At 42.3% G+C, this 22,787-nt stretch overlaps 1 protein-coding gene across 1 annotated transcript; it reads right to left on the bottom strand.

Annotated features, from left to right (window-relative positions):
• Nucleotides 1–544: 544 nt before the first annotated feature.
• On the bottom strand, nucleotides 545–21,973 carry LOC121840864 (interleukin-6 receptor subunit beta-like). Its single transcript, XM_042306322.1, has 12 exons — nucleotides 19,185–21,973; nucleotides 14,603–14,723; nucleotides 13,561–13,736; nucleotides 13,045–13,205; nucleotides 12,716–12,899; nucleotides 8,303–8,385; nucleotides 7,777–8,008; nucleotides 7,388–7,576; nucleotides 1,467–1,568; nucleotides 1,040–1,315; nucleotides 834–927; nucleotides 545–656 (listed from the first exon to the last, which is right to left on the bottom strand). The coding sequence occupies exons 1-12, from the start codon at nucleotides 19,246–19,248 to the stop codon at nucleotides 548–550; spliced, it is 1,791 nt and encodes a 596-aa protein (XP_042162256.1). The 5' UTR covers nucleotides 19,249–21,973; the 3' UTR covers nucleotides 545–547.
• Between the last annotated feature and the right edge of the window lie 814 nt (nucleotides 21,974–22,787).

Genomic DNA, 22,787 nt, shown 5'->3' with positions numbered 1-22,787 from the left:
CTCATCATGTTTAGTGTTCTCCATGGTTAGTCTCTCATCATGTTTAGTGTTCTCCATGGTTAGTCTCTCATCATGTTTAGTGTTCTCCATAGTTAGTCTGTCATCATGTTTAGTGTTCTCCATAGTTAGTCTGTCATCATGTTTAGTGTTCTCCATAGTTAGTCTGTCATCATGTTTAGTGTTCTCCATGGTTAGTCTGTCATCATGTTTAGTGTTCTCCATAGTTAGTCTCTCATCATGTTTAGTGTTCTCCATGGTTAGTCTGTCATCATGTTTAGTGTTCTCCATGGTTAGTCTGTCATCATGTTTAGTGTTCTCCATGGTTAGTCTGTCATCATGTTTGGTTTTATACACTTACTTATTTTAATGTGTGATTTTATTGCCTTTAATCCTTCTGATTTTCTTGTGTATGTAAAGTGACTTTGGGTGTCGTGAAAAGCACTTAAAATAAAATGTATTATTACTCTAACCTTAACCATTTTAAATGTAAACTTTAATGGGGTAGGGACGTCCCGAGGATTCCGGATGGGAAGGATCATAAAAGTACTCACCCCCCCCCAGTGAAAACGACTGTGGTGTATTTAGTCTCTGTGTTCCAGGTGGACAGGCTACTATGTGCAGGGTCAGGGACTGTAGGCCAGAGATTCTGCTTGATCCTGCAGAGAACAGACACTGTTATCAGACTCACAGACTAAGTGGAGGCATCTGCAGTCTGCTGCTAATCAGCCAGGGATACATGTGGGTCTGGAAAAGTGCAGCAGGCTGTCAAGACATGGGGACAGTTCCACTTCAAGACCTCTACTAGTAGGCTTCCCTCTCTGTGGCTCTCTCACCTCTGTCTCCACTGTAGGCAGTTCAGCAGTATCATGACGGTGAGCATTGTAGGAATGCAACACCACAGGATGGTGTCCACCAAAACAACGCCCCCTAGATTGGAACACACACACACGCACACACACAAATGAATGAACAACTGTCCACTCCAATGGAGGTAGGTCAGTAGAACAGTTAAAACATCTCAGCCTGTATTAGTCCTCACCTACAGCCACATCAAGCATTGGACCAGGAGGACTCCCTCCTGCATCAGTGTGAGCCACCATGTGGATCCTGTACAGTCCAGACAAACCACTCAACTGGTACCTCAGGCTGTCTCCTGGCACCACTACAACCTCTGGAGTTTCTTCTTCACTCTGGATGTAGAGGGTGTAGTAGCGGATGAAGCCATGCCTCTGCTCCAGAGGAACAGGCTCCCACTGCAGGACAACAGCACTGCTGCTCAGCTCCTGCACCACTGGCTTGGGGCCAGCAGAGGGAGCTGAAGAGTCAGTGTAAAAGGGTGAGTAAAAAGGTGTACAACACATCCACATAAAAGGTTATTCATTATGGTGGCAGCTATTGACAAATCAATGAATTAGCTAAAGCCTAGGATATAAAGTAAGTTGTTGTGGTGTGTGTGTGTGTTTGACCTTCTTGCCTGGTGTAGGCTTCTACTGACAGCTCCTCCCCAGTCTCTGCATCATACTCAGGCCTCACAGTCACTTTGTAGCACAGTTTCGGCCACACGCCCTCTGACAACAATGGGTATTTGGTCGCACATTACTCACACCCATCGCCAGAATGTAATCCCATGCAACAAAACATACTTGTCTGTTAAGTCTTTGTAGATACAACATACAGTGCCTTGCGAAAGTATTCGGCCCCCTTGAACTTTGCGACCTTTTGCCACATTTCAGGCTTCAAACATAAAGATATAAAACTGTATTTTTTTGTGAAGAATCAACCACAAGTGGGACACAATCATGAAGTAGAATGACATTTATTGGATATTTCAAACTTTTTTAACAAATCAAAAACTGAAAAATTGGGCGTGCAAAATTATTCAGCCCCTTTACTTTCAGTGCAGCAAACTCTCTCCAGAAGTTCAGTGAGGATCTCTGAATGATCCAATGTTGACCTAAATGACTAATGATGATAAATACAATCCACCTGTGTGTAATCAAGTCTCCGTATAAATGCACCTGCACTGTGATAGTCTCAGAGGTCCGTTAAAAGCGCAGAGAGCATCATGAAGAACAAGGAACACACCAGGCAGGTCCGAGATACTGTTGTGAAGAAGTTTAAAGCCGGATTCAGATACAAAAAGATTTCCCAAGCTTTAAACATTCAAAGGAGCACTGTGCAAGCGATAATATTGAAATGGAAGGAGTATCAGACCACTGCAAATCTACCAAGACCTGGCCGTCCCTCTAAACTTTCAGCTCATACAAGGAGAAGACTGATCAGAGATGCAGCCAAGAGGCCCATGATCACTCTGGATGAACTGCAGAGATCTACAGCTGAGGTGGGAGACTCTGTCCATAGTACAAGAATCAGTCGTATATTGCACAAATCTGGCCTTTATGGAAGAGTGGCAAGAAGAAAGCCATTTCTTAAAGATATCCATAAAAAGTGTTGTTTAAAGTTTGCCACAAGCCACCTGGGAGACACACCAAACATGTGGAAGAAGGTGCTCTGGTCAGATGAAACCAAAATTGAACTTTTTGGCAACAATGCAAAACGTTATGTTTGGCGTAAAAGCAACACAGCTCATCAACTTGAACACACCATCCCCACTGTCAAACATGGTGGTGGCAGCATCATGGTTTAGGCCTGCTTTTCTTCAGCAGGGACAGGGAAGATGGTTAAAATTGATGGGAAGATGGATCAAATCAAATCAAATCAAATTTTATTTGTCACATACACATGGTTAGCAGATGTTAATGCGAGTGTAGTGAAATGCTTGTGCTTCTAGTTCCGACAATGCAGTAATAACCAACAAGTAATCTAACTAACAATTCCAAAACTACTGTCTTATACACAGTGTAAGGGGATAAAGAATATGTACATAAGGATATATGAATGAGTGATGGTACAGAGCAGCATAGGCAAGATACAGTAGATGGTATCGAGTACAGTATATACATATGAGATGAGTATGTAAATAAAGTGGCATAGTTAAAGTGGCTAGTGATACATGTATTACATAAGGATGCAGTCGATGATATAGAGTACAGTATATACGTATGCATATGAGATGACTAATGTAGGGTAAGTAACATTATATAAGGTAGCATTGTTTAAAGTGGCTAGTGATATATTTACATAATTTCTGTACTGACCTCGCCTTCTGGATGATAGCGGGGTGAACAGGCAGTGGCTCGGGTGGTTGATGTCCTTGACGATCTTTATGGCCTTCCTGTAACATCGGGTGGTGTAGGTGTCCTGGAGGACAGGTAGTTTGCCCCCGGTGATGCGTTGTGCAGACCTCACTACCCTCTGGAGAGCCTTACGGTTGAGGGCGGAGCAGTTGCCGTACCAGGCGGTGATACAGCCCGCCAGGATGTTCTCGATTGTGCATCTGTAGAAGTTTGTGAGTGCTTTTGGTGACAAGCCAAATTTCTTCAGCCTCCTGAGGTTGAAGATGCGCTGCTGCGCCTTCTTCACAATGCTGTCTGTGTGAGTGGACCAATTCAGTTTGTCTGTGACGTGTATGCCGAGGAACTTAAAACTTGCTACCCTCTCCACTACTGTTCCATCGATGTGGATAGGGGGGTGTTCCCTCTGCTGTTTCCTGAAGTCCACAATCATCTCCTTAGTTTTGTTGACGTTGAGTGTGAGGTTATTTTCCTGACACCACACTCCGAGGGCCCTCACCTCCTCCCTGTAGGCCGTCTCGTCGTTGTTGGTAATCAAGCCTACCACTGTTGTGTCGTCCGCAAACTTGATGATTGAGTTGGAGGCGTGCGTGGCCACGCAGTCGTGGGTGAACAGGGAGTACAGGAGAGGGCTCAGAACGCACCCTTGTGGGGCCCCAGTGTTGAGGATCAGCGGGGAGGAGATGTTGTTGCCTACCCTCACCACCTGGGGGCGGCCCGTCAGGAAGTCCAGTACCCAGTTGCACAGGGCGGGGTCGAGACCCAGGGTCTCGAGCTTGATGACGAGCTTGGAGGGTACTATGGTGTTGAATGCCAAGCTGTAGTCGATGAACAGCATTCTCACATAGGTATTCCTCTTGTCCAGATGGGTTAGGGCAGTGTGCAGTGTGGTTGAGATTGCATCGTCTGTGGACCTATTTGGGCGGTGAGCAAATTGGAGTGGGTCTAGGGTGTCAGGTAGGGTGGAGGTGATATGGTCCTTGACAAGTCTCTCAAAGCACTTCATGATGACGGAAGTGAGTGCTACGGGGCGGTAGTCATTTAGCTCAGTTACCTTAGCTTTCTTGGGAACAGGAACAATAGTGGCCCAAATACAGGACCATTCTGGAAGAAAACCTGATGGAGTCTGCAAAAGACCTGAGACTGGGACGGAGATTTGTTTTCCAACAAGACAATGATCCAAAACATAAAGCAAAATCTACAATGGAATGGTTCAAAAATAAACATATCCAGGTGTTAGAATGGCCAAGTCAAAGTCCAGACCTGAATCCAATCGAGAATCTGTGGAAAGAACTGAAAACTGCTGTTCACAAATGCTCTCCATCCAACCTCACTGAGCTCGAGCTGTTTTGCAAGGAGGAATGGGAAAAAATTTCAGTCTCTCGATGTGCAAAACTGATAGAGACATACCCCAAGCGACTTACAGCTGTAATCGCAGCAAAAGGTGGCGCTACAAAGTATTAACTTAAGGGGGCTGAATAATTTTGCACGCCCAATTTTTCAGTTTTTGATTGGTTAAAAAAGTTTGAAATATCCAATAAATGTCGTTCCACTTCATGATTGTGTCCCACTTGTTGTTGTTTCTTCACAAAAAAATACAGTTTTATATCTTTATGTTTGAAGCCTGAAATGTGGCAAAAGGTCGCAAAGTTCAAGGGGGCCGAATACTTTCGCAAGGCACTGTATACTGTAAAAGTAGGGCCCCAGAGGTTTTCCTGATCACGTCACCAAATATAGGCCATTTTATTTATTTATACTGAACAAAAATATAAACGCAACATGCAACAATTTCAAAGATTTTACTGAGTTACACTGCATATGAGGAAATCACATGTCTAGTGAGGATGCAGGTCATGGAAGAACGGGGACATTTTCAGCTTCCAGGAATTGTGTACAGATCCTTGCAACATGGGGCCGTGCATTATCATGCTGACATGAGGTGATGGCGGAGGATGAATGGCACAACAATGGGCCTCAGGGTCTTGTCATGGTACAGTATCTCTGTGCATTCAAATTGCCATCGATAAAATGCAATTGTGTTCGTTGTCCGTAGTGTATACCTGCCCATACCATAACCCAACAGCCACATTGGGGCACTCTGTTCACATCCTTGATATCAGAAAACCACTCGCCCTCACGATGCCATACACGCCGTCTGCCATGTGCCCAGTACAGTTGAAACCGGGATTCATAGTTGAAGAGCACACTTCTTCAGGGTACCAGTGGGCATCGAAGATGAACATTTGCTCACTGAAGTTGGTTACGATGCCAAACTGCAGTCAAGACCCCGATGACGAGCATGTAAATGAGCTTCCCTGAGGTGGTTTCTAAAAGTAGGTGCTGAAATTCTTTGGTTGTGCAAACCCACAGTTTCATCAGTTGTCCAGCTGGCTGGTCTCAGACGATCCCACAGGTGAAGAAGCCGGATGTGGAGGTCTGAACTGGCGTGGTTACACACGGTCTGCGGATGTGAGGCCGGTTGGACGTACAGCCAAATTCTCTAAAACGACGTTGGAGGCAGCTTATGGTACATAAATTAACATTGAATCCTCTGGCAACAGCTCTGGTGGACATTCCTGCAGTTAGCACACCAATTGCACGCTCCCTCAAAACTTGAGATATCTCAGGCATTGTGTTGTGTGAAAAAACTGCACATTTTACAGTGGCCTTTTATTGTCTCCAGCACAAGGTGCACCTGTGTAATGATCATGCTGTTTAATACGTTTCTTCACATGCAACACCTGTCTGGTGGATGGATTATCTTGGCATTGGAGAAATGCTCAAATACACGGATGTGAAATACGCTTTCTGTGCGTTTGGAATATTTCTGGGATCTTTTATTTAGGCACATGAAACATGTTGCCAACACTTTACATGTTGCGTTTATATTTTTGTTCAGTACATATTTTTAGGGTAGAAAAAGCAATGTGCTGCCGCACTCAAATGGGTAAAGACCAGTGGAGGCTGCTGAGGGGAGGACGGGTCATAATAAGTAGCCGGCTACCGCCCTGTTACTTGGCCCCATGTTACTCAACCCTGCACCTTAGAGGCTGCTGCCCTATATACATGGACATAGAATCACTGGTTACTTTAATAATGGAACACTAGTCATTTAAATAATGTTTACATACTGCTTTACTCATTTCATATGTATAAACTGTATTCTATTCTACTGTATTTTAGTCAATGCCACTCCGACATTGCTAGTGCTAATATTGATATATTTCTTCATTCCATTCTTTGACTTTTAGATTTGTGTGTATTGTTGTGAATTGTTAGATACTACTGCACTGTTGGAGCTAGGAACACAAGCATTTCGCTACACCAGCAATAACATCTGCTAAATATGTGCATGTGACCAATAGAATGTGAGTTGATTTGAATAATGGCTGGAATGGGGACAATGGAATGATATCTAACACATCAAAGACATGGTTTCCATTTGGTTGATACTACTCCATTGACTCCATTCCAGACATTATTATGAGCCGTCCTCCCCTCAGCAGCCTCCACTGGTAAAGGCTGTAAGGCCATTGGAAATTTGGTAGAAGGTGCTCTTTGCAAAAGGTGGACTATGACTGGCATTAAAACAAAAAGTATAATGTCCACAACTTAGCAAGTGAAAAATGTAGAAAAAATAATAATTGGGCTGACTTTTCACATCAAGGCATTTTTGAAGGGGGATGATGTAAAAAGCCTTTATTGTCTTGTCATTTTGGCTTGTCATGTTTTTATACGGTATAATAAAAAACAGAACCCGAAATGCCTAAGTGTTTGGGTTTGGTACAAGCCTTCATTAGGGTGTAAAAGGATCAACAAGTTCATCTCTCCGTTTTTTTTCAAGAGTGCCTTGATGAGGAAAAGTAAGACCCACAATAAATGTTCCGCCATTTTCAGTTTACTAAGTGGTGGATATTATCCATGGATATTGGCCATATTTTGTGGAGTATTTGGAAGTTATATTGACAGGTATAGGTTAGAATATGAGATGGGGAAATAGATAGGAGAGACCACTGCCACCAGGGGCATACCTGGTCGTGGCGGGGGCAGCAGGACAACCACTACAACATCCCCTGGCACACATAAGAGTAGGAGGCTCCTGTGACATGTGACCTGATCAGGGAAAACTCTGTATCCTAGTCATAGGCATGACAATTATCTAGCTGAATGATGCATACAATCAACCCATTTACCTGTGATTATAATTTTGCTTGCATTGTGGCTCAGTCTTTGCCAGTATGGAGTATAGCTAGCTGCCTCAGATAAAGCCCACCACTCCACCAGGAAGCTGCTTAGTGATGGGGACTCTAGAGCTGTCCATCGTACCTCCAGTCTGAAATCATCCAATGCTGTGACACTGACATCCACCAGAGCCTTGGGTGCTGGTGATCATACCATCAGTAGGTTATACTCTCATTTTACAGAGGATATGCATTGGACACAATACAACTAAAATGATGCAAAAGTTTCTGGGCATTTCTTCAAATTCATATCAATATATACACTGCCACACAATGCTATCATCTTAATATGTCGCAATGCTATTGACGTCAATGGTCAAATAGAGTCAGAGTCTGTGTACCTGTGTCCGTGGTGTTGGGGATTGTGATGGTAGCTGGAGGAGAGATGCCGGCAGGGTTGGACATGCTCAGTGAGCAGGAGCAGCGCTCAGGGGGAAGGGTCAGATGACAGGAAGTGTCAGACACACTAAGGGCATTGCAGTCCCATGTATGCAGTGCATTCTGGGAACCCTCAGTACAGCAGGATACGTTAAACCATGGGACTGAGCATTTCACTTGACTCCTGGGTGGGGACTGCAAGACACACAAGGACAACAACAACTCAAACTGAATGTTTATAGAAGAATATCCATATAGACACTACAATGGAATAGACCTGAGAGAGCAGAATAACTAGCCCTAGTGTCACCTCAGAGAAAGTTGGTGGGAGGAGCTATAAGAGGATGGGCTCATTGTAATGGCTGAAATGGAACTGAGTCAAACGTGGTTTTCATATATTTAATGTGTTTGATACCATTCCATTCCAGCCACTACAATGAGCCCGTCCTCCTATACCTCCTCCCACCATCCTCCTCTGTGCCACCTTACCTTCCACAGCAGAGTCACTCGTCTCAGGTCTGCTCCACCTACAAGCTGAACGGTCCTCCATAGCTGAGGGACAGTAGAGGGTGCTAGAGGGGAGAACACAATCAGATAGCGCAAACCTCACTAGTATCTAGAACACACTCCTAACCACATCCATTCAAAAACCTTGTCACACATGTAAGGTGATGTATAAAATATTCATGGACAATAATGTGCTCATTTAAGCAGACAATTCTGTTCTTATCTACATATGATTTATGGTCTGCCCAGACAACATTTCTCACATGCCTGTGCAGCCAAGGAGGAAGCACACTATGGCCAACTTGGCTTGGTTTTCATTTTCACCTAATGTGTGACTTTTAAAGGGGCAATCTGCAATTTAAACAATAACAAAGTGGTCACCCTGCTTTCATTAAACAATTGAGTGATGGGGCTGGAGAAACGTAACCAGTCTCAAATTCATAGACAAGAGTTATGGACTGACTAGAACCAATTTTTTTAATCATATTACTCCAGTGCTAGCCTCCCTACACTGGCTTCCTGTCAAGGCAGGGGCTGATTTCAAGGTTTTACTGCTAACCTACAAAGCATTACATGGGCTTGCTCCTACCTATCTCTCTGATTTGGTCCTGCCGTACATACATACACATACGCTACGGTCACAAGACGCAGGCCTCCCAATTGTCCCTAGAATTTCTAAGCAAACAGCTGGAGGCAGGGCTTTCTCCTATAGAGCTCCATTTTTATGGAATGGTCTGCATACCCATGTGAGAGACGCAAACTCGGTCTCAACCTTTAAGTCTTGACTGAAGACTCATCTCTTCAGTGGGTCATATGATTGAGTGTAGTCTGGCCCAGGAGTGTGAAGGTGAATGGAAAGGCTCTGGAGCAACGAACCGCCCTTGCTGTCTCTGCCTGGCCGGTTCCCCTCTTTCCACTGGGATTCTCCGCCTCTAACCCTATTACAGGGGCTGAGTCACTGGTTTACTGGTGCTCTTTCATGCCGCCCCTAGGAGGGGTGCGTCACTTGAGTGGGTTGAGTCACTGATGTGATCTTCCTGCCTGGGTTGGCACCCCCCTTGGGTTGTGCCGTGGCAGAGATCTTTGTGGGCTATACTCGGCCTTGTCTCAGGATGGTAAGTTGGTGGTTGAAGATATCCCTCTAGTGGTGTGGGGGCTATGCTTTGGCAAAGTGGGTGGGGTTATATCCTTCCTGTTTGGCCCTGTCCGGAGGTATCATCGGATGGGGCCACAGTGTCTCCTGACCCCTCCTGTCTCAGCCTCCAGTATTTATGCTGCAGTAGTTTATGTGTCGGGGGGCTAGGGTCAGTTTGTTATATCTGGAGTACTTCTCCTGTCTTATCCGGTGTCCTGTGTGAATTTAAGTATGCTCTCTCTAATTCTCTCTTTCTTTCTCTCTCTCTCTCAGAGGACCTGAGCCCTAGGACCATGCCTCAGGACTACCTGGCATGATGACTCCTTGCTGACCCCAGTCCACCTGGCCGTGCTGCTGCTCCAGTTTCAACTGTTCTGCCTGTAATTATTATTATTTGACCATGCTGGTCATTTATGAACATTTGAACATCTTGGCCATGTTCTGTTATAATCTCCACCCGGCACAGCCAGAAGAGGACTGGCCACCCCTCATAGCCTGGTTCCTCTCTAGGTTTCTTCCTAGGTTTTGGCCTTTCTAGGGAGTTTTTCCTAGCCACCGTGCTTCTACACCTGCATTGCTTGCTGTTTGGGGTTTTAGGCTGGGTTTCTGTACAGCACTTTGAGATATTAGCTGATGTACGAAGGGCTATATAAATAAATTTGATTTGATTTGACCATTAACGATATCAACATTATAGTTATAACCATGTTTTGAGGATATACAGTGTTTGTTTACAATTACATAGTTTAAGGAGTTAAACAAGCTTATATTTGGGGTTCTTATGGGGTTAGTTGAACTAAGCTCATGGGGCATAAGTTAAATTCGTAAAAAATCTCTGGGTATATAGCATTAATTTAAAATGCAGTTTGCCCCTTTCATGTGCTAAGGGGAAGCTACACTGCCACTACCTCCCTCTCCAACCAACGGTCATGAAATGATCATGAATACAACTCTTCAGGGGTTGTTGAATTTCCTCTTCCCTTCATTTGAATGTTTATGTTGACTTTATTTAACTAGGCAAGTCAGTTACTTATTTACAATGACAGTCTACCCCAGCCAAACCTGGATGACACTGAGCCAATTGTGCACCGCCCTATGGGACTCCCAATCACAGCCGGATGTGATGCAGCCTGGATTCAAACCAGGGACTGCAGTGATGCCTCTTGCACTGAGATGCAGTGCTTTAGACTGCTGCGCCACTCAGGAGCTAGAATGTACTAGAAGTCAACTTCTGTTCTAGCTTAACAGGTAAAATGATTCTACATGAGTAATTTGAAAAGCCACACAGATCTATATGAGGGGAATAGGAGGAATTGGGGTTTATCAACAGTTTTAGATTTGATGTGATAAAAGATATTCCCAGATCATTGTTCCTTGACCGTTTCATAGTCCTAGGAACAAAGCAGACTACGCTGACAATATAATGTTCTACTCTACATCCCTTCTTTTCTTTTTCTACTAGAAAGCACATCAAACTCTCTCATGTCACATGGTTTCCCTCTCCTCTCCTCGCTTTCTTTTTTTCTTTTTCCTAAAGGAATAGGGCATTGGAATCCATGCTGCAGCTGTATACAGTGGGCTCCAAAATTACTGGCAATGCACAAACAATACTTTAAAAAATATAAACAATATAATTATAGAGATAAACTCAAGATACCAACATGTGAGAATAGTGTACTTTATTAATGTTTCAATGGAACCCACCAAAATCAATTATTGGTTTAATAAAGAATCTATGACCTCCAAATCAAGGTTTCACAATTAATGGCACCCTTAAAGATTATTGTAAATAACATCTACCAAAATTAAACCTGGAATTAAATTCCACTTATTTAAGTTTATCTAAGTCTTAAGGAACTATATTGAGCCATTAAATCACTTCCTGTTTCACAAGGATATAAAAATAAGGTAACACACATGCAGTATCCCTCTGTCGTCCAACACCATGAAGAAAACAAAAGAACTAGCAGTTCAAAAGAGACAGATGGTCGTAGACCTTCATAAATCTGGTTATGGCTACAAGAAGATCCACAAACGATTGAATATACCACTGAGCACTGTCAGGGCAATTATTATTTTTAAATCTAAATATATGGAACAGTTGTAAACCTCACGGGTAGAGGATGCAAATGCATTTTGCCCCCCAGGATAGGGAGGAGGATCGTGAGAAAAGCAAAAAAATCCCCAAGAATCACTGTGAAAGAATTGCAGGCCTTAGTGGCGTCTGGGGTCACCAGGTTTCAAAAAGCACCATCAGACGCCACCTCCACAACCACAGGCTCTTTGGAAGGGTTGCCAGAAGAAAGACATTTCTGACCCAAAAACACAGACGCAAGCGCTTGGAGTTTGCCAAACGTCATTTAAATTATGACTGGAAGAAGGTGCTCTGGTCAGCAGACACCAAAATTGAACGTTTTGGTCAGATACAGCATCAGCATGTTTGGTGTCGAAACAGAGATGCATACTAGGAGAAGCACCTCATACCCACGGTGAAATATGGTGGTGGGTCAGTGATGTTTTGGGTGGGTCAGTGATGTTTTAATTCCAGAGGTCCAGGGGCACTGGTTAAGACTGATGGCATAAGGAATTCCACCAAGTACTAGGCAATTAAGGCTGGCAATCTGGTTGCCTCTGCCAGAAGGCTGGGACTTGGCCATAGGTGAACTTCCCAAGAACACAATGACCCAAAACATACCTCAAGATCCACACAGAAATGGTTCTGTGACAACAAAATCAATGTTCTGCCATGGCCATCTCAGTCGCCGGACATCAATCCAATCGGAAACCTGTGGGCTGAGTGGAAGAGGGCAGTTGATAAGCGCAAACCAAAGAATGTGAAGGATCTTGAAAGGATCTGCATAGAGGAATGGTCCAAAATCCCTCCAAATGTGTTCCTTAACCTTGTCAAACATTACAGGAAAATACTCCATGCTGTTATCCTTGCCAGAGGTGGTTGAACTAAGTACTAAATGAGGAGTGCCAATAATTATGAAACCTTGACTTTGGGGAAATGTATTTTGCATTAAATAATTGTATGATTTTGGTTGGTTCCATTGAAACATTAATAAATTACATTATTTTGAGTTTATCTCTATAATTATATATTTTAAAGTATTATTTGTGCATTGCCAGTCAGGGGTGCCAGTAATTTTGGATCCCACTGTATGTGTTTTCGGTCTGGAGGACACGGCTTAGACCACTACATCTCTCTCTTTCTCTCACACACTCACACACACATTGACACACTCACTCACTCTCACCTGCCACCTCTGTACACTGCTGTTGTGTTGGGCTCCAGTCGCTCCAGTGGCTGAGGGTACTATTGTATCGGTAACGCATCATCACTGTATATAGAGTGGAGGCGGAGAAGAGACACGTGGAGGCAGAAAAGAGACCCTGCTCTCTCTCAGGTCTCAGGTCCACCTTCACTGTCTTGGGCTCAGGCTGATGGCAATATATAGGGAAAAAACGGATAACAACTTAACGCCAAACACCCGCTGTAGATATACATATATTATACACATCACACTGTATACATTACATAGTCCTACAGTAACTGATAGATTGGAGATGACAGTGGGCCACACACCTGCTCCTCTGTGCTGTACTGCACCTGGAAGACCAGAGCACCATTGGAGATATGTTTTCTGGTCACCGGGAAGCTGGTATTGGTAGTCCACTGCAGCTTCAGGCATCTGGGTTTGCCTCTCACTGCTGACACATTGGAGAGGACAGGGGTGGGCAGCTTCACTGGGGGGAGAAAAAGACAAAGGGTTAGATGTAAAGTAAGATGTGTGTAAAACATGTGCGTACAGATGTAGGATCTTAATTTGAGCCAGTTTGCTACAGCAGGAAAATAATCCTGTAGCAATAGGAAATGTGAATTATTATGTGGTTTGTAATTAATGGACATTTTTGTAGGGGTTGATACATTTTTCATAAGGGAAAATCAACTCAGAAATTTAAAAACGGAACTTACAAACTTCAGAAGCCATTTTAAACTTAAAATAAACTACAAGGTTTACATTTCCAATATTCTCCTGCAACAGTGATAAAATTAAGATCCTTCATTCTGTATAGTCTATTGTATGACACTGTGCATTACCTGCGTCTATGGCATTGAGGCAGAGGCTGGGTGAGCTGGCTGTTGTGTAAGGGCTGTCGGCCAGGACCCTGATGCAGTAGCAGCGGCTCAGATAGGTCACGTTAACAGAGCAGTGGGTCTGGGTAACAGTCTGACACAGTTGGGACTGATGGATCACAGGGTCATCGCATCCGGTTCTGCAGGCACAAACACACAAAATAATTTTGTTTGTTTCCTGAATAGTTTCCTGCACAATGAATCTCCACTGTGTCAGCCTCAGAACAACCCAATCCGAACCTCAAATCACATTACACTGCAGTCAGGTGTTTCGCCTGATGTTGCCTGGTGATGAAATAAGATGATCTATATGTAAAGGTTCATGAGTACCAACTTTGAGAATGTATTATTCTACAGATCTGTGTAATAAACATGTTACAATGTAATTTTTAAGTACAAACCAGGGAAATAACCATTACAAACTCAAATATGACTCACACATAATGAAACACAATGATAAAGTTGAAACACCAGAATGGCTTTGGGTAGACATTAGGCAACTTATGCTGGGAGCTTTGCCATCAATATAACGAATGAACTCTATGAATTATATTTTAAATCTCCTCATTCAGCCTGTGGTCATGGAGAAAACAAAGGCATGCTGATGTCAAGGTGTAGTACTCTTTGAAATAGAACAGAGGAGGCTGGTGGGAGGAGCTATGGGACGGGTTCGTTGTAATGGCTGGAATGGAATTAATAGAACGGTGTCAAACACATCAAACATATGGAAACCAGATGTTTGACTCTGTTCCAAGAATTCCATTCCAGCCATTACATTGAGCCCGTCCTATAGCTCCTCCCACCAGCTTCCTCCGAAATGTAATGAATCATTCTGTGGTTGCGCAACTGCTGGAATATGTCAGCCTGCCTTTGTTTACTTCAGTCAGGGCACACTGCATGTTGAAGGATATATTGGCATTAAAGTACTGCCTCTTGCTCTGTCTAAGGGGCCTCATACAATCACAACCATTAACTTGTGCCGTAGATGTTGTAGCACGTGTCTTACATGTTGACCTGCAGTGTGAAGCGCGTGTCTGAGGGAGAGCCTTGTCCAGGTGTCCAGTAGCAGGTCACGTTGGAGTAGGCAATAAAGACACACTGAGGCTGGCTAGGGCTGACAGAGAATTCTGCATGGACCAGAGGGGAGAGAAAGGATACAGGTGATTCAAAGTGTGTAGAAATAATGTTTAATTAATGCTCACATATGGAAACAGCACATTCAAAATCATCTGCTTTGATCTATGTTATTGCTTGCCATTGGCTGAACAAACCAGTCTCAAATCAAATCAAATGTAATGTAATTTGACACATGCGCCGATTACAACAGGTGTAGGCAGCCCTTACAGTGAAATGCTTACTTACAAGCCCTTAACCAACAATGCAGTTTTAAGAAAAAAAAAGTGTTAAGAAAGTATTTACAAAAATAAACTGAAGTAAAAATGTTTTTTAAAATAACAGTAGCGAAGCTATATACAGGGGGTACCGGTACAGAGTCAATGTGCGGGGGCACCAGTTAGTCGAGGTAATTCAGGTAATATGTACATGTAGGTAGAGGTAAAGTGACTATGGATGGATAATAAACAGAGAGTAGCAGCAGCGTAAAAATGGAGGTGGGGGGACAATGCAAATAGTCTGGGTAGACATTTGATTATGCTGTTCAGGAATCTTATGGCTGGGGGTAGAAGCTGTTAAGGAGCCTTTTGGACCTAGACTTGGCGCTCCGGTACCGCCTGCCATGCGGTAGCAGAGAGAACAGTCTATGACTAGAGTTGCTGGAGTCTTTGGCAATTTTCTGTGCCTTCCTCTGACACCGCCTGGTATAGAGGTCCTGGATGGCAGGAAGCTTGGCCCCAGTGACGTACTGAGCCGTACGCACTACCCTCTGTAGTGTTTTGCGGTCGGAGGCTGAGCAGTTGCCATACCAGGCGGTGATGCAACCAGTCAAGATGCTCTCAATGGTGGAGCAATATAACTTTTTGAGGATCTGAGGACCCATGCCAAATCTTTTCAGTCTCCTGAGGGGGAATAGGCGTTGTCGTGCTGTCTTCACGACTCTTGGTGTGTTTGGACCAGAGGTCGACCGATTAATCGGCATAGCCGATCAGCATTTCGATTAATTCGGCCGATTTCAAGATTTCAAAACAATCAGGAATCAGCATTTTTGAATGCCGATTATGGCCGATTACATTGCAATCCACGAGGAGACTGCATGGCAGGCTGACCACCTGTTATGCAAGTGCAGCAAGGAGCCAAGGTAAGTTGCGAGCTAGCATTAAACTTATCTTATAAAAAACAATCAATCTTAACATAATCACTGGTTAACTACACATGGTTGATGATATTACTAGTGTAACTAGCTTGTCCTGCGTTGCATGTAATCAATGCAGTGCCTGTTAATTTATCATTGAATCAAAGCCTACTTCATCTTCGCCAAACAGGTGATGATTTAACAAAAGCGCATTTGCGAAAAAAGCACAATCATTGCACAAATGTACTTAACCATAAACATCAATGCCTTTCTTAAAATCAATACATATGTATATTATTGTAAACTTGCATATTTAGTTAAAATAAATTAATGTTAGCAGGCAATATTAACCAGGGAAATTGTGTCACTTCTCTTGCGTTCAGTGCAAGCAGAGTCCGGGTATATGCAGCAGTTTGGGCCACCTGGCTTGTTGCGAACTGTGTGAAGACCATTTCTTCCTAACAAAGGCCGTAATTAATTTGCCAGAATTTTACATAATCATGACATAACATTGAAGGTTGTGCAATGTAACAGCAATATTTAGACTTCGGTTTGCCACCCGTTCGATAAAATACGGAAATGTTCCATATTTCACTGAAGGAATAAACATTTTGTTTTCGAAATGATCGTTTCTGGATTTGCCCATATTAATGACCTGAGGCTCGTGTTTCTGTGCGTTTATTATATTATAATTAAGTCTATGATTTGATATTTGATAGAGCAGTCTGAAAAATCATAATCGGTCAACCTCTTAGTTTGGACCATGACAGTTTGATGGTCATGTGGACACCAAGGAACTTGACGCTCTCAACCTGCTCCACTACAGCCCTGTCGATGAGAATGGGGGCGTTCTCGGTCCTCCTTTTCCTGTAGTCCACAATCATCTCCTTTGTTTTGCTCACATTGAGGGAGAGGTTGTTATCCTGGCACCACACTGCCAGGTCTCTGACCTCCTCCCTATCGTTGTCTCTCTCAAGAAATAACAACAAATTATAGTCCTTTCTGATATACTCCTGGATATTACTGTGCATTCCTTACTAATCTAGTTATCTATTTAGCCTTATATATAATTTCTATTAAGTCATATTGAGATTAGCTAATCTATTTTTGAAATTAGATCTATATCCTGAAAGCCAATAAAATATTAAGAAACAACATACATAGTAATTAATCAAAAGGCAATACATTCCAAAAAATATTGCATTCCTCCACAACCAAGCTCTTAATTAAGGTCCTGAATTTGGGGTAGTTCAGGATTTTGGCACACCAAAAATACTGACCTTGATTGACTACTAGAGTGATGTAAATTTGGTATGCTACCTCTCCACACATGCTCTTGACACTGTTAAATATATCAGTGTAGGCTTGACCTCACTAACCAACCTGAAGTAGGTTGCAGAAATCTATGTTATTAGTTCTGCAGGGTATACTACAAAGCAGGAGCAATAAGTTAGCCAGATAACTTTGATAAATAGCGACAAATAATTGATGATTTTCCAGTTCAGTAAGAAAGCTAAACTTAGATATGTGTTTTTTGTTGTTGAGTCAATTAGAGATTGCCCATTTCAAGCTTATCTTTCAAAAATATCTGTTTTTCCCCCCAGAATATTTAGGCTAGTTAGCTGGCTAACTCCTTGATCCTGCTTTGTAGTATGCCAGGTATACTATACTATGAAGGAAGCTAGATCTACTCAGGGTTTTCTAAAGCTAGACAGCTTCAGTTAGCTTCACATTCCAGCTCAGGCACCCTCTCCGGCGCCAGTTGTCTCATCATTGGGGCGGCAGGAAGCCTAGTGGTTAGAGCGTTGGACTAGTAACCGAAAGGTTGCAAGATTGAATCCCCGAGCTGTAAAGGTTCAAATCTGTTGTTCCGCCCCTGAACAAGGCAGTTAATTAACTCACTGTTCCTAGGCTGTCAGTGAAAATAAGAATTGGTTCTTAACTGACTTGCCTAGTTAAATAAAGGTAAAATAAATAAATAAATACAAATTATGCGCACCTGTGCCTCATGACACTCACTTGGACTCCATCACCTTCCTGATTTCCTCCTCTATATCTGTCACTCCCCTTGGTGTTTTCCTCAGGTGTTATTGACTCTGTTTCTTATCTGTACGCTTTTCGTGTTTCTTGTTTTGTACTATGTTCTATTTGTTATTACATTTGCACTCCCTGTACTTGCTTCCCGATTCCCAGGGTATCAAATCAAATCAAATTTATTTATATAGCCCTTCGTACATCAGCTGATATCTCAATATGTTACACATCTGTATATGTTACACATCTGTACTACGACCGGTGGATACTGAACGCTGAACTCTTCATTAAGACAATGCTGAAACATGAATCCATGGGTGAGTCAGTGTCACATTTTCATTTGTGACTAAATAAAAATTAAAGAAAATGTATCTTGCAAATTCAGCAGGCTATGGTGTAAAATAGGATTTTAGAAGTGGCATCTTTATTTTAATGCCGGACATTTTCCCCTCTCCTATTAATAAAATAATTGTATTAAATCATACATATGTATTAAATAATACAAAAGTTTTACTGTGCGTGAAGTTCTAAATACATTTTGTCATTACTAAATGACAGCTGCACCACTGAGAGCATCTTGATTGGCTTCATCACCGCTTGGTATGGCAACTGCTGTCAACGTTGAAAACACTGTATATAAAAGTACTGTGTGTGAGTATCCCTAACCTTGCCAACAGACAAAGAGCTATGAACAGATTAGTGGTACACTAATCAGAGCCTTATTTGGCTCGGCAACAGAAATAAGGCTTGATGTGTGATGAAATAAACATTTTAAACATCAGGCGACATCCTTACAACAGGACACATGAATGTTCTTGCAACGTTAGCATGAAACATGTCTAGAACATTATCTTCTATTCAGAGAACATGGCAACCATGTTCTGTGTATGTTTGGTGGGATGTTGATTGAATATTCTCCTAATCCTCAGAACAAGCAACATTCCCATGAAACATGTCCAGAACATTAATATCTTAAATTCTGAGAACATGTTAACCACATTCTGGGTAAGTTATATTTTACATTATGGGAAAAGTCTCTGGAAACATTCCTTGCACATCAAATGAACATTCCTATGAAAACGTTAGTTAATGACCTAATGAGACTCAAAGGAACATTCTCTAAAATTGTGGGAATGTTTGTTGTTAGCTGGGTAGGTAGCAGCATGCCAATTATTACTTGACCTAGTATTTAATCAAGATCTCTTAAATATGTCGTTTTTAAAAAACTTTCATAAGAGAAACAAGACTTGTTCCAACTTCCAATGTATGTTGATAAAACACACTAAAAAGTTATACAAACTCTCACCTGTAGCAGTGCAAATATTTAGTCCAATGTAAAGAGCCACAAGTGCTAGACTCCTGTCGTCCATCCTCGAGTTACGATGAATTCCTATGCCTCCTCCTGCTGTCACTAACGGTGTCCTCGGAGTGTCACACAACAGAGCTCTGAATATACAGCGTGAAGACCTGTGACAGTTCCAGGAACATAGCTAGTATAACGAGCCCCTCATACCAGTTATGACGATGCTCTTCAGCAACCTCATATTTCAGCAACATGCGTGCAATCAGCCGCTAGCCTAAACGTGATTAACAATCAGATTAAAACATCATAACTGGTAGAGTTTATGACAGAATAAAAATGTATTAGGTCTACATTTGAAAAGTTAAATGACACATATTTATGACAATTTCCACAGAGATCATATTGAATTAAGATATTATATACGGAAATATATGATTAGGCACATACAAAAATGTGGAGGTCCTGTACAGGGAAGAAATGAGTTATACTTTCACCATTGTTCCTGAGTATCTTTAAAACAGGTTAACACGCCCCACAAACATTAAAACATGTTAGCACGCCCACAAACATTAGACAACTATACAGAAAGCCCTAACTTGCTGAAATAAAAAAATAAAATCAATGCTGAGAATAGTCAGATTAACCGATAACCGCTATGGACACGGGCATGGTGGTGTAGCGGACAGATTGAAGTGCCGGGAACCAAGAGGCTGTGGGTTCAAAAACCCAGGTGCGAACTGTTGAATAATAATACCTGTAGAAATGAACATGCACAAAGTAACAATCTTGGTCAACGTGTGTCACATATGTAAATTGAAAACACTATGTTAAAAGCGCAGAAATGTACAGTAGATCCAGGCAGGGACGTAGCCAGATTTATTTTGGTGGGGATAGGCCTAGAAACATTTGGATAGCAGAGTAACAATGATGCACACTCTAGCAACTCGTTCTGAATTTCGGGGCTCATAAGCGTGGCATTGCGAGGTAGCTCATTAAGCCTGTTTTGTATTTCTGAGTCATACTTTGAGATGAAATTGAAGATTTCTAGAAAGTGACCATTGTTGATTGCCTCTATTCGGTTTCTCTATGTCCTCTGAGTGGAATATCCCGCTTTGCACACATTAGGACCATATCTATGACCACTTTAACATGGGCACGGTTTCTTTCTATAAAATCCATGTTTGCATCACCATGTATTTGGTTCAACACAGTCCCACAACTTCTAGGCCCATGGCTCGCCTTGTAGGATTCAAATTTTGCAAGGGCACTAGCATGTCATTTGCTATTCTTGTGTTTGCAGCAAGCATTTTTGTGAGTTTCCAGTTTTTAAATCCATCTCATACAAATCTGAATTCGACATTTGTCCCAGGAAAGTACCTACAAAACTTACAATGAATTGCATCTTTTTCTTTACTATACTCAATCCACACGAACTGGTCATACCACCTTGAAGAGAAGCAGTGTGATTTGCCGTTTATCATACTTGAAGGGAACTTTGCTAGCTTTGGTTGACAGGCTGGTTCATCAACAGCAGGCAAATCTGTCGGTGGACCTACTGCAGGTTCACCCCCACCCGCAGCATCAAGACCGAGAGGAGACGGTGGGGTAGGCAAGCATGCCTGGCTCAACGTGGCATTGGCGGTTGTGATGGCGATTACGGTTGTTTCTATCCTGGGGCCACCTGTCTCATTCTGGAGGCTATCGGTAGATTAATCCAAATTATTTTCTGGTACACACTCTTTTTCCTCCAGATGTCTTTTTATTATTTTTTACCTAGCAATCGACATTTGGTTTAACATTGCTAGAACTACTAAATTACCTTAGCTGGTGAGTCAATTCGAGTAAACTAGCGTGGTAGAGCTTGCTAGCTTATGCGCTACAAAGTTTATCCACGCAACGTTGTTCAGGTAAACCACAGTATGATTTTTTATTTAACCAATAGTCGGAAGCCAACTTGATTGTTGCGGACTATTTCTTTGTTACATTATATTAAAATTACCCATAGAATAATACATATCACATGCGTTTCTTTTACATGTAATAAAATAAATACAAATAAAAATGGTATATTGAATAATACTAATAATAACTTTTTGGGGGTAGGCCTGAGATCAAATTGGCCTACCTGTGGCTATGCTGCTGGATCCAGGTGAATTTGAAGCCTGGTTATACCATAGGCATAGTAGAAAGGCCACTACTCTGGAGATCTGTTTGGGTTTTTCAGCTACTGGGTTATTTAGTATCGGTTCTATGTTAACCAAGTTGCTGCTGAATAACCTATACCCAAATGGTTATATACACAGTGGGTTATTCAACTACTATTATGGCACCACATAATCACAGGAATGATTTTTTTGTATTGCCTATGTGGGTATAATCTTGGTTAACCCAGAACTAGAAACTCTTGTAATTTGGTCAGATAAGTAGTCTGTCCATGAAGATTAATTTGGGTACAATGTTGTAAGTTTGATTCAAGTCTTATGTGCAGTTTTGCACACAAGACTATGATTCAAGTACTTGTGTGTGGTCTAACTTTACCATCCTTTTGGGTTCCAAAAGTCCTCACAAGGAAAAAGTGGGAACATTTCACATTCCCCAAAAGGAAAAATGCTATTTTAGGTTTAGGGGTTAGATTCACAGGAGGTTGGTGGCAACTTAATTTGGGAGCATGGGCTCATGGTAATGGCTGGAGCGGCGGATTAGTGGAATGGAATCAAATATATCAAACATGGTTTCCATGTGTTTTATGCCATTATATTTGCTCCGTTCCAGATATTATTATGAGCTGTGCTCCCCTCAACAGCCTCCTGTGGTTAGATTTAGGGTTACAATTACTGTAGGGTTAGGGTTACAATTACTGTAGGGTTAGGGTTACAATTAGGGTTACAGGCTGACTACACTGCTCGTGTCACGTGCGCGAACGTTGCAAAATACATTTTGAAATCTATATTATTCAATTATTGCACCCACCATGCTCGCGCACGCCAATGAGCGTCTGCGTTGCCAAGGGCTAAAATAGAAGTCAGTTCTATTTGTGACACAGATCGCGCTGCAAGTCCTGCCTCTCTTATCTCCTCATTGGTTATACCCACGTGGGTGACTGAAAGACGAACGAGGTCAGTGGTGGTAATGCACCTAGTTTATTAAAGTTGCCAATCGCAAAATAAAGTCAAGAGAAGAAAAAGCCTAGGAGAGATGACTAGAAAAGATTTGGTTGACCATTTATGTGTGGATTAATTGTCGGAGTAGAAGACCTTGTGCATTTCAGGCAAAGTAACAACTTGGTGTTTATATCACAGGACAAATAAGCTAGCAACAGTAAGCTAGCTAAATAGAACAAATTAGCTAGCAAGTGCAAGCTAGCTAGCTAAATTGCCATAAATGTTTTAATGCTTTCCGACATGTCCCCAAATTAATGTAATTGGTTCAGAGTTTATTTGATATTTTAACCTGCGTGATGTGATCGTGTTTGTGTGGGGACAAAATACATTTATGCACGATGGCGTATGCGCGCAGCCAGTTTGGGTTCCGTGTTAGGCATTAAGATTAGTGTTAGGAGTTAGGGTTGTGTTTAGTTTAAGGGTTAGGGGTTTAGGGAAAATAGGA

Source organism: Oncorhynchus tshawytscha, linkage group LG01 (genome assembly GCF_018296145.1).
Source record: "Oncorhynchus tshawytscha isolate Ot180627B linkage group LG01, Otsh_v2.0, whole genome shotgun sequence".
In the NCBI taxonomy this organism is placed as follows: domain Eukaryota; kingdom Metazoa; phylum Chordata; class Actinopteri; order Salmoniformes; family Salmonidae; genus Oncorhynchus; species Oncorhynchus tshawytscha.
The sequence above is the reverse complement of the archived record's forward strand: the minus strand, read 5'-3'. Positions and strand labels throughout refer to the sequence as shown.

Bases quoted from the DNA above. Each gene is read 5' to 3' on its own strand.
- LOC121840864 (XM_042306322.1), bottom strand. From the start codon at position 19,248: ATGGACGACAGGAGTCTAGCACTTGTGGCTCTTTACATTGGACTAAAT. The intron at 8,386-12,715 runs GTGAGAGTGAGT...TCTCCCCTCTAG, and splicing joins GCAGTGTACAGAGGTGGCAG to CACCCTCTACTGTCCCTCAG. The intron at 7,577-7,776 runs GTACACAGACTC...TATGATCACCAG, and splicing joins CCCCAACACCACGGACACAG to CACCCAAGGCTCTGGTGGAT.